This window comes from Atta colombica, unplaced genomic scaffold, assembly GCF_001594045.1.
Source record: "Atta colombica isolate Treedump-2 unplaced genomic scaffold, Acol1.0 scaffold38, whole genome shotgun sequence".
Taxonomy (NCBI): domain Eukaryota; kingdom Metazoa; phylum Arthropoda; class Insecta; order Hymenoptera; family Formicidae; genus Atta; species Atta colombica.
The window spans coordinates 4085957-4099452 of NW_017259490.1; the positions used below are offsets into that span (position 1 = coordinate 4085957).

At 35.9% G+C, this 13496-nt stretch overlaps 1 protein-coding gene across 1 annotated transcript in view; it reads left to right on the forward strand.

The window, feature by feature from the left end:
* LOC108690970 (CCR4-NOT transcription complex subunit 6-like) overlaps positions 1-13496 on the forward strand; it is a 518522-nt gene that overhangs the window by 497959 nt on the left and 7067 nt on the right. Inside the window, exons 5-6 of the mRNA XM_018198527.1 lie at positions 1089-1401; positions 5861-6012. Of these exons, the coding sequence (XP_018054016.1) occupies positions 1089-1401; positions 5861-6012 (465 nt within the window). The remainder of the gene's footprint in view (positions 1-1088; positions 1402-5860; positions 6013-13496) is intronic.

Sequence of the window (13496 nt, forward strand, 5' to 3'; positions counted from 1 at the left end):
CTCTCTCTCTCTCTCTCTCTCTCTCTCTCTCTCTTCCTCCCTTTCTCTGTCTCCCTTTTCCACTCTGTACCGCGGCGATCGCATTCGCGGTAATAGAACCGCTGATTTATTGGCTTAGCTCGGTCGTCCATCGCTTGGGTTGCGTTCAAATTAGTTCTAGTGTATCGACGGGAGATGTGTTCTTCGAGGGCATTGATGCGCCCTGAGATCGCACCCTCGCTGCCAATATCCCTAGGGTATTAAATGAGAAGATTCGGCAATTAGTGTTTTGAATGGAAAAATTGACCTGTTAACGAAACCAAATCGATAGCATAAGCTTTCCCAGGTTAAATGTATCTGAAATGAAACGAGATGCAGGGGAAATGAGACAGCCGCCGTTTCTCGAACTGTAAATGCGCCAGATGACGAGGGAAGGCACGTCTCGATGCGTTCGTCCGATTCATACTCGCGCATTTACTCTAATCACGGTATTATATTGCACGCCGGCGGATAACTCGCGGAGTCGCGCCGAGACTAAGTAAAGCGCGCCGGAGAGAAGAGAGACATCGGGAATTTATGCAGACAGCCGGGCGACGTTGGCAAGACAGCTCGCTTTATGCTGATCCTCTTATCCCGAGCCGTGAGAATCCGCGCGCGCGCGAGCGTATCTGAGCGTGCAACATGTATCGCATTTATAGCACGTGGAAACAGGGTGAATTGGAAGACGGGGGAGCTCAAGGAAAATGGAACGATTTACGAACTCGAGGTATAAAGCCGTGGAATCAGTCAATCGCGAAAGAAACGAGCGCATCGACCCAGTAAAGGAGTAAATCAAAGCTCTCCGTTATTATTTGCATCGCGATGTAAATCTGTGGATGGTCGAGAACGTCATTCGAAACTGCAAGCGAACGGAATAACATTTCCGGAACGTGGAAAAAGAAAGATGTATGGGAGGAGAAATACATACGGTAAATTTATCCTTTCATCCGCCGAATGGTAAAGATATGTCAGCAATTGATCTCTCTGGATTTTCTACCGTTATATATTTGTATGTGCAGATATATATATATGGGCATATATTTAGGTATATATTTCGTTAACTGTCGCAGGTATATTCACGGTGATGTGCTACAACGTGCTGTGCGACAAGTATGCGACGCGGCAGATGTACGGCTATTGCCCGAGCTGGGCGCTGGATTGGGAATATCGAAAAAAGGGTATCCTCGACGAGATACGGCACTACGCTGCGGACATCATCAGCCTGCAGGAGGTCGAGACGGACCAATTCTACAACTTCTTCCTGCCGGAGCTCAAGCACGACGGTTACGACGGCATATTCTCACCCAAGTCCCGCGCGAAGACGATGGCGGAGAACGATCGCAAGTACGTCGACGGCTGCGCCATTTTTTACAGGACCGCCAAGTAAGTGCATTCCCCTGTATCTCTCGATTCGTGTCGCGACGATAATGCGTTACGTGATCGACGAAAACGGTGGATGCTGTTAGTATGGATTGCGATGAAACGCAGTCATAAACGTCACTTGAAACAGATTGATATTTATATTAATCGAAAAATTTATGATTTATCGCGTTAGCTTTTCCTCGCATCGAAGTCAGAAAGTTTAACGTGCCGAGAATAAACGTATCGCAAAGTCTGCCATACAAAAGGTAGAAATATTTATTCTTGTGTTTTATTTTTCTTCTTCAGTTATATTTTTAAGATATTTCTAATAAACTTTTCTCTTGTACAACAAACTTCTTAATTTTCTACATTTTTATAAAAACAAATATAAAGGTCTATAGTATTATAATATTAAAAAACAAATATCTATAATGTTAACAGATAATTGTTCGAACAATCGATTTAATTTACAGACACTGAAAGTCATTACACATGAGAGAATTTTTTTTACTTACAGTCTTATAATGTAAGAGGACATCACATTAATTTGTCATTTCCCTTTACATATTTTCTTGTCAGGCTGAGTGTTCTAATTGACTCGCTGGAGAAAAAAGAAAAAATGATTATCGATAGTCTAGACGTTCTGGCGATCCTTCGATTTATTAAGAGGCGTGGTAATTTAATTAATAAACGTAGGACGATGCAGTAGAAAACGTTGTCCAATGTAATACAGTTATCGATCACGTGCAATCGAATACTTCACTAGTAAATGCACCGTGAAATTTCTCAAAAGATCAAATCGATAACATTACAACGCGTAAATATATTACGGCAAAAGTAAAGCAATAAAATGTTAATAGTCGATTGATTTTTGAAACGTTTATTACTCCGATTTATAATTTTGCCTTTTATCATATATTATATCAGCGCGTTTAATTTATCTCTGCATTTATATTTTATTTTTAAGGAAATACAAATGACAAGTGATAATTTGAATATGAAATACTTGGTACGCAAATGCTTCGTTGCTTTGATATAAAAGCCAATGATGAAACACATTTTTTTTATTATTCGATGTTACCATTTTCACAAGATCCCACATATTCGATATTCAATTATTTTGTCAAAGATTATCGTTACCGCCTTTGCGGAATCAATTATAGAGCCGCTTATCTCTCCACGCTTCGATACTGAAAACAATGGAGGCCTTCCAAAGCGCGACATTTAATTCCGAACGGGATGAAAGATGCATCCGCTCGTAATTTAACAAAGCGTCGCGCGCGTGTCTGGCGTGTAATAACGTCATGTAATCCAATATCGTGTCAGATAGTAACGCCGTGTCGTAAATCGCCGTCTGTGTTTAATAGAAAAGCGAACGCGACGCTTTCGCGAGCGAGCATTTTCTCGTATTCGACGAACAAATTAACTGGAAATCGATGGATCTCCTCCATGATGAAAATAATATTCGAGAGAAACGGAACAATATCTTCAAAATAAACTCCCAAGAGCGAAATAACAGTAACAATAATAATAATAATAATAATAATAATAATAATAATAATAATAATAATAATAATAGAAAAAATGATATTAAATATCCAGTAATCACAAATAGCAACTTAATATCATTGTTATAATTTATTTTAAACAAGGTAATGTTATGTAATTATATTATACTTATATTGTAAGTATAACATAACACTAATATTATATTATTACTAGTTGATGTTGACTGGGAAAGCACAAATAAAAGAAAGATTTGATTAGCTCGAAATTTAAATAACACTAAGATTTTAAGAACAATTCTAAAACTATCGGAGATTCTAAAAAAAATTTTCTCAGACAATTACTTGAATAATTTCTTTTCGGGGAAAAGCGAAGAAAATCTGTGACAATTTCGTGCTCATTTCCTCCTACACGTCGTGCACAGACGCGACATATTTCCGATTTCAATGAACCTGATTTCGATATCGTCGCGCGTGTTACTGCATCGATACGCACAAATTGCCTTCGCAATGGCCACTAACTGAAAGCGTCCCAGCTGCACGTGCACATTGTCATTGACGCATTAATCATTGCGCCCGGCAGCTCTTCTGCCCGAGATATCTATTTCGATTAATGTTTATTTTCAAAATATCTCCCGGCATAATAGAAGATCTCCACGATATTACATTTGTAATGCCGACCCCAGAGTTATCGAGACGCGATTAATACACCGATATGCATGCGTCGCGCATAACAGTTCCCTTTATAACACAACATCGTAAACAGATGAAGTAAATGTCTCTCTACGTGACAATCAATGGCGGCGAACATGTCCTCCCATCCCTTAAATGCTCTGCATTTATGTCGTTTCAACTACCGCATCGTTGCAATATTAAACATCAGTTGATTTAGGAGAAGCTTGTAAACTAGAAAATATGGGCATAAAATTTCATATTTTAATTAGTAAAATTATTCAACGAAATTTAAATAAAAGTGTCTCTTTTTAAAGATATTTTATTTTATTAAGACATCGAAACCGAAAGTAACTTGACAATATCAAGACAAAAGTTTTGTAGTTTAATTAGTAAAATTATTCAACGAAACTTGAATAAAAGTATCTCGAATAAAAGTGTCTTTTCTTAAAATATTTTATTTTATCATGAAACGTTATTTAAAGGTTTACACTTTGTGTAATTTGACGTGAAAATCACGAATGCTGTGTACATCGAAATTCATGATCGAATAACAATCACCGCGTTCGTCTGACTAAAAACGATTCGTACTACTGTGACGAGGAGACTGCTGTGCAGTTCGCATGAAACTTTCTCTCCGCTTTATCTCCTTTTCTTTTCTATCTCATTGGACTTGACTGGCCGAAGATGAAAAAGAGAAAGAAAAAAGAGGAGCTTATGGTTTTACGGCTTGCAAAGACGTGGCCGTCGATTTCAATCCGGCTGCACAACGCGACTAAATCGACTGAACCAAATCAGCGTTCACGCGATGAGCGTAAAGTTCAACTCGCGTTCAATTTCCGCCTTCGGCTCTCGCCCCTCGATCATTCCCAGCTTTATTGCCTCGTCACAAGTTATACGGCGAGATGTCGAAGTGCTGTTTAAAAAAAAAGATCGGAGGAAAAGAAAATTTGCTTCGTGCAGTAACAACTAGTAAAATTCTGCAAACCGACACACATTTTTCTAGCGCTAATTTCATTTTAGAATGTGAAAGAAAAGTCATATAAACTACATATAGATAGCATTATATAAATTACATATAATAAGCAATTATAATTATACGACAAGAATGATTTTACTGAAGTATCTAAAAATTTAACTAAATATAGATCTGAGAATAAGTTTGTTGAAATCAAATCATCAAAATAATTGTGCAGAACACTTAAGCGTTAATGACAATGCTACAAAAAGTTTTAACAATATTCTAACAAACCAGCAGTTTGAGTGTTCTACAGTACAGTTGTTTTAATAGTTCAAACAAAATTATTTTCAGATTTATATCTAGTTTCAAAATCGTTCTTTCTCTCTTTCTCTCTCTCTCTCTCTCTCTCTCTCTCTCTCTTCGTGTATATTATAAATATAATTATACTATATGTATTTTACAAATTATAATTATTGTATGTAAAGAAAAAAGCAAATTATAATTATTTTAATTATACAACATTTTTACTTAATCCTTCGTGATCTTTGTATTAAAATAACATTTTTTCAATTTTAATAAGCAATCGAGACTGAGTCAGAGAGCTGTTTCAGATTGCGGGGAAAAGTCAATTACGTATTTGGGATTTCCGCCGTCAACCCTCTTTCTTATTTTTGGCCAGTCCTTACCACACAAATCCTCTTTCTCCTCTCTTGAGCGACATTGCAGATGACGTTGATTCAATCTTGTTTACGAGCGAAGAGAAGCTCGCCGCGGGCAGAGGGAAATAATAGTTCGTATAATAGGTCTTCGGAGAAGAATATATTTTTCAAGTATACGTGCCTTACATATTGTACTGTAGGTTGGTCAGGAAAAGGAGAAAGAAAAAGAAGTCCGGGTATTCTACATCGCGTACGTGGTACGCTTCCCTCACGAGTCCTCTTGTTGACGAAAATCGCTTTACACCGAGAACGGTGATGTCGCGTCCCATTCAAGTCGTATTGCGCGCGCAAGCGTCAAGTTCTACGTTTTCACGAGATAAAATTGAGTTCCGTCGGTCATTTACCCGGACTTGGACGACCGATTGAAGAAGAGCTAGGAATTCCTTTCCCCATCGACTCGCAATGCCAATCGACATTGCAGTCTTCGATGCGACGATAGAAGAGACGAAATTTTAACCCCGAATAATCTCTTCTGTTTGATCTGCTGATATTTTTCGATTCGGATCTTGAATATAGTTTATTTTCTATCGGACATATTTAATTTTATACAAAATATATCGAAATGTATGTGCCCAATATTGTATTTTTCTTTTTACATCTGTTCTTTTCATTTTCTTTTGCAGATTTTCTTTAATAAAGGAGCATTTAGTTGAATTCAATCAATTGGCAATGGCAAACGCGGAGGGTTCAGACAACATGTTAAATCGTGTTATGCCAAAAGACAACATTGGATTGGCTGCATTACTTAGGACTAAGGAAGCCGCTTGGGATAACGGTGAGTATATATCGATATTTCTAAATTTAAGTGTTCTATCTAAATGAGATGAATACTCCTTCTCAATATAATATCGTATTTCGCAGAAATAATAATGTAAATAAGTTAGAAGTGTGTAATATTTACAGCGAGTCAAATATCGTATCCAGTCTGCGATTCGAATTTGGATGCTCAATTCTCGGTATAAACGCATAACCATGGCTGCTTGGCTTCGAAATTGCTTTTGATAATATAAACAATATGTGAACTATATAAAATAGATAATATAAAATAAGTTCACATTTAAAAAAAATTTGCCGTGTTTTTTTGCTCGTTTTCTTTAGAGAGGAAAACTCGATTCGGTCTAATGAGTATTCGTGTAGTTTTTAAAACATAAATCTACATATTAATATACCCACATGGCACTGAATACGTATCCATTTGGATATTTCAACGTTATCAGCATTATCTAGAAACGCGCAAGAGGGTTAAAGATAACCGTCCGCGGAAGTAAAAGGAAAGCAGAGAACGTAGTTTCGATACTAACTGAAGCGTCTGCTCGTTTTGCACACGCCCATGGTGAATAGCATGTATCCAGCCGCGTGTTTGCACACCCTGAAACACGAAAGTAATTAACGCGCCGGTCTCCCGATAACCGATGAAGCCGCTACTACCGGACATGCAATATACAGAAGTCCACGTTTTTCCCGCGACTCGAGGAAGTACGCGCATTCGATGATTGAAGCGAGTAAATCGAGCACGATACCCCCCGATCCAGTGTATGTGCACAGGGTGAGCCGATAATACCATGCTTCTACCAAACTGATTTGAGCTATCGTCGATTTTTTTTCTCGACAAAAGTATCAAACCATTGATACAGTTTTACAATTTTAATTTAATCAGGAATCTTGGTGTTGCTAAATTTTAAAGCTGTATTTGTTTTGTCAAAATTTATTTTCTACTGCAAGAGAATATTTAATACTTTGGCATATATATTTAAATTCGTTGATAGTTATTCCAAGCTACTTAAATATTCTCCTGCAGTAGAAAATAAATTTTGACAAAACAAATACAGCTTTAAAATTTACTTTAATATAAAAATTCCTTATAAAAATTCCTTATAAAAATCTATGCAACAGCAATGACACTAACACTGCACTGAAAGAAAAGATTGGTTGCTGCAACAATTTAGATAATAAATTGTGGCATAGCATTTTTTATTTTTAGTATTTTTAGTTGCGTTAGCCTATCGAAATCATATACTGACATTACGAATAGATAACGAATAGACTAACGCAACTAAAAATTTGCTGCTACAATCAAAAACTAGTTGCTGCAATCATATAAAAACGCTAGGCCATAATTTATCTAAATTGTTGCAGCAACCAACCAGCTAAAAAATAGAAACTTAAGAGTCTGTAGAGGTGTCATTCGATCAAATGTCTTCAAAAATTGGATTTGAACTTATCGAAAAGAGCAATAAATCCGGAACACCCTGTATAAGCGACGTATCGCGGAATGCGCGAGCAAACCAGGCTCGAGATTTATATAGCAGCCCAAAGGTCGAGAGCGGCTCTTATGGCTCACTCGGACGCGTCGGAACGTGCTCTCGTTAATGAGCCATTACCTACGTTACATTAATCCATACCGGGCGCAACGACCGGCTGAGAAAAAGCGACAGACTCTTCTCGCTCTCTGGCATAGAAGGGTAATCGATCGCGTCTGCGAGACCGGTGACTCCTCGCAACCTTCTGCGCGCTTCCTGCGCTGCGGTTAACACCTGGTTAGCTTCTTGTATATCGCAAGTTATTACTTTGAGATAGACCGCTACAGCGAACGCCAGATTATCAAATCGTCTCGTAATATTTCTAATTTATATACGCGCGTATACGATTGTAGATATCGAAATAGCTCTGAGAAAATTCCTCGACTGTTACAAGTAAAGATTTTTATAAACGTCTAAGAAATTAAAAATTTCTTAACGCAATTTAAGAAACGTTATCGTGAGTGATCATTCGTTAAACATCTCATTAAAAACTCTTATTGAAAACTTTTTACTTGTTATGACGAGCAGATTGAACATTTTTTATTTTCGAATGGCTTAGGAAATGCGTAAATATTTTTACGGACATATTCGCAAAAAACGTTCATTCGTAATAGTTCACTGGTTCTTCAATATATTCGAAAATTAGGGAATCCCCGATCTTCATCGTTTCCAGAGAATTTCTGCGCAAATAAGATTAATCCTATCATCCGGCATGACTCACAGAAGTTCGCTGAACTTCTCCGAATATTCGCGTTACATTCGCACCGTGCATTTCTCGCTTTGATGCCATTGCTCAGCTTCTCTATACACACATGTTTAAGATTTGGCCAATTGAGTAATCGTGAATAATCAGAACACGCCGTAAACTGAACCAGGTTGCCAGCGTTTAGATGAACAAACAGCCTAAGTCAAATATAACCGTACATTCATCATTCTCTCGATGAATCTCAATGCTCTCAGCGTATTTCTGTAATTCTGATATTTAATCAACCAGACCGCTTTGCCTTGTTTCCTCTCCGCTAGGCAACGATGTTGCAATCATAATTATTACCCCGTGATTAATAAAACTAAAACAACTCCAAATATTTTAAAAATTTGATGTGTTAGGCCAATTGCGCAGTCTGATTCAGTAATTCGGATTCAGCGTACAAAATTGTATCACTCCTACCCAAACATCTTTTAACCCTTGATTTCGTAGACCTGTATTGTTATTATTAGTCCCATGGGAAATATATTGGTTTTATCAATGATATTTTCAGTAAATTTTAACAGAATATATGCTATATAATTGGAAAAAATTTAAGGAGCGCTTAATGCACGCGATAAGAGGACGCCGGTCATTTTCTCGCGGAGATAGATGCGCTCGTGTCGAGAAAGGATATCGAGATTAGATCTTGATCGAAGAGCTAAAATCCATGTAACCATGTCAGTGGGGCGCGATTAATGATCCCTCATGTTCGAATACGAGCAAACTCGAGACACGTCCCAAGCCTTATGTGGGACCGAGCTGATAGCCTCTCGGCTCGGCTGGTGAAAAAGGATCGCCCGTTCCTTGAGAGGGAACATCTCCGGGATACGCGAGCCTCCATCGGTTGGACTAATAGTAGTACCATCGGCAGTACTAATAGTCCGATATCAGCTGCCGGCACGATGAACGATGTGCCGCCGTTCAAAGATATGAGAGGAGCAAGTGAGCGGATCGTTTATTCACCGATTCTTTTCCGCGCGCAGAAATTTAAAGGCGATGTCGGAGAAACGTTAATCATTCGCCGCGCACGAGGAACGTCTTTTCTGAGTCTCCGATAGCGTCCTCGGTTCTCCAAGCGATAACGTAACGGCTATAAAGTATAAAGATGTCGTGCCGTTCCTCCCTGAATTTTATTCGTTATACAGTTTCGCGATGTAATCATATATATTAGGCCTGTCCAAAATTGAGAATTCGTGAATTAAACACTTCCTCCTCTCTATCGTCTTATTGAGCGAGAGAAAAGAATAGAGATTAGAGCTTTGTTCTATCCTTTTTAGTTTTCTATACGCAAAAAAAAAATTTTGCTGCAGTCTAAAAATTAATTAGATACAGATCTGAAAATAACTTTATTGGATCATTAAAATAATTTAACAGAATTTAACAGAAATCTCAAACATAATGAATAATATTGTAAAAAGTGTTAATCTTTTAGCAACCTTTTAGCAATTTGATCGTCTTACATAATTATTTTGAAATTTCAAACAAAATTATTTTCAGATTTCAGATTTGTATCTAGCTAGAATTTTTAGATACTTTAATAAAATCAAGAGAGAAGAGCATTATGAGCTAAGTTTTGGACAAATCTTTATTATATCAAGGTAATATCAAAATTTAAACTGGATAAACCTTTCAATTAAATATCATGGTTATTACAATTGTTTCGCTTTTGCATTGTTTATTTTGAAATCACAGCTGAATGTTCTTTAAAAATTTACGTTCATCCTTTTTTCTCGAGGATAGAAAAGCAAAGCACTAGTTTTACGGGCGGTTAACCGAATGAAAGTTTTCTCCAGCTTAAAACACCGACGAACTCGTTCAGATCCCACGGGATTATTCCTCCTCGTGCCAAGGATACAGCAATCGTCCGGCGAACGAAATGCATTTAGATATGACGAGGCGATACGAAGTATCGAATTTCTCGGAGATGCGTGAGAAAACATGAGAAAAAAAAAGGAAAAGGAAGTTTAATTATTCGTGAAATAATCAACTTCTGCGCGATTACGTCTGGAAAAATTAGAGCTTCTAAAAACATGATATAAATGTTAATCGAATCGTTAAAACATCAAGAAGATTTCAAAGAAGTTTCGTTACTGAGAAATTTCTATAATGCCGGATGTGGAACAGTTAAGATGAATTATTAAATCAGAATTTAGCTGTAATTTTGCTTTTTTTGTCTGCGACAGTTAATATTTGTTCTCATTGCTTATATTTAGGTATAGATGCATTATTCACTACATCTTTATTAATTATTGTATTTAATAAAAAAATTTATTATTATAACATTATTATATCTTAAAATATTATTGCTTTGATTAGAGGATCAGTAAAAAATTCGATCGATTCGAATTCTCTTTCGTATACTGTTAGATATCAAAGGAACAATAGTAATCAAATTCCTGAATTAAATAATATTTCATTATTTTTAATTTCTGTTAAATGTTTGTAAAAATATAAATCAATCTCCATTTTTATAGTTTGAAAGTAAACAACGTCCATATTAACGTATACACTTTGTAAATAATATACTAAATTTGAATCGAATTAAAAATATTTTCTCAAGTTAAATTATTCTACTGCATATTGTTTTAGTTAAATTAACAATATTGGAACGATTTATAGAAATGATTCAAAATAACTCAAATTGTGAGTGTAATTTATGAAATTAACAATGTATATACATACGTATTCCTGAATTACTTGTAACTCAAAATTGATAAAAAGACTAATTGGGATTTTTTTCTAGTATGAAAAAACGCCTTTGCTTGAAATATGTACGTGCGTCTGTGTCGTGTAACGTTACACGGATGATTCGCATTTCCACGACCTTGTCCGCTATCGGCAGATAAATCGTTGGGTAATTGAATTCGCGAGTGAACGAGTAACCACGAGAGAGCCCAACCCCACACGTCGTCCGTTACACATGGGACAGCTTGTCGCTTAATTAATCGCGCTTGAACGCAACGTGTCCCGTGAGAAGAGAAGCGCGTTCGCTTCGGGAGCACGTTCAGCATCCTCTGCCTGAGGCAAAGCAGAATCGCGAGCAGACTCTCGTATAGGCTTTATAATACGCACATATTGCAGAGACGCCAATCCTATCTCGAGAATAAGTATCTCGGAAACGTGTGTCCCTTCACGTGTGTCACTCCGCTCGATTTTTCACAGATATATTGAGCCGCCATACACTGAAAAGTTCATAACTATGCACGTTCATAACTATGCACGTATGCATGCATAAGTAAGTGCGTGGTTTTTCTATTTTTCAACGTAATTTAAAGCAACCTATCCTTCTATAGACTGTTTCATATACTCATATATTACCATTTAATTCGGAAACGCGATTTTTTCGCATCTCACGAAAAGTTAAATATCTCGAAAAAGAATCGCAGAGAAGTTTTTATAAATGCATTTTGAAGAGGAAAGATAGAGCTATTTTTTGTTTCTAAATTTGTTCCTAAATTACATATTGAAAATTAAAACTTTTTTCAATAGTTTTATTTTGCTTTAAAGCATTGTGACAAGAATTAACGTTTTTAACTTTGAAAAGAGTTTAAAGAAAGAAAGAAGAAAACAGTTTTTATTAGAATTTCGCATAAGTTTAGCATAGCACCATTTTTTAAAATTATTTAAAAGTCATTTTTAACTTAACTTTTTGTAAGATACATAAAAATCACAAATATATTCGCACAAGTTTATTCGCTTGAACTTCTGAACGATGTAGGTATATTTTATTAATACCAATAATAAATAAATAATAGTAGAATAATATAACCGACGGTTATTTAATTTATTTAGTTGCTTAATTTTTATTTGATATTATTTATTAGTACAGCATCACTTTATTTATATATACATAGATACTATTATTCACTATTTTTAGAATAATAATAATGAAGTAGGATTTCTATTAATAATGTGTGAAAATATTGCATATATAAGATCTTATCATTTTAATTTGCATTAAAATTTTCACGATAACATTTAAAATCTATTCTTTCAAAAATATCCATGAACATTTCTTCAATTAATTCCTTTTTTAATCTATAATGAAATTCCATCTTGCGTTTCATCGATATTTTCAAGGAATCATATCTTCAGTGTGTGTTTTGAAACGTCCTGTGGATTTGTCGGAGGGTTGACGTATCGATACCGAGTGTCTCATTAAACACATCAGAATCTATCTAATTGGATAGGTGATTCTTGAGCAATGTTCGCAAAGACGAAGCGAACTCCTCGCGGAATGACGCTCGTAATCATTCACGAGAGCGCTTTAATACCGGACGCATCATTCTTCATATGAATGTCTATGCAAAGCAAGAAATGAAAGAGAAAAAGAGAGCGAGAGGTATGTGCTCTAAAATGATGTGGTGCGATGCAAGTCAATGCGCAATCATAAAGACGAATCTGTTTTAATGATGAACACACATTGGCATTTAATTATTTTAAACATTCTGCAATCAACCGTCATTTCTTCGAATCTCACAATTATAATTGTTTCTGTATATTCTTTTCTCTTTTCCTCTTTTTTACATCAAAACACAAGAAAAATAATTAAATTCGGTTTCTACTGACAATATAATAATTATCTTCATTAATTTACAATATAAATATATTAATATTAATAACAATATATTTTTAATAATAATGTAATATTAATTTTGATATAACTAATATTATAATATGTTTTCTTTATCTTATTAATTATATGTTTTTTACGTTTTAGATCGAAGTAAACTTCTACTTAATTATTATTAAAAATATCAACTGAATATCGATATAATTTTTTTTACTGTCACTTCGGAGTTTTGAAATGGAATTAGCTTCGGATTGTGAAATCCTTCGTAAAAGCCAGTTCACAGAATTGCAGAGTTCCTTGTACAAAAGCTTCTCTCCAGAGAATATTCGGTGGCAGAGAGGGAGAATCGATATTGATTCCTTCAGTAATTTACGAGACGGCCTCCGGCTCGACCTGGCGACTGCGGGTTCGCGGGTTCGATTGTCGTACAATCGCTATCGAAGGCATACCTTAACCCTCTATTCTAATCTGGCTTGATTTACAATCCGGAATATCCGTATTGCCGATGGCGAGTAGTCGCATTACCGACTCTCTAATCTCGTCGTGTTACGCAACATGAAATCGAATACTAATGTTCTCGCAATGAACTTTGAGTAAACAATTCTGTTGTCCATAATTCAGAAATATATATATATATA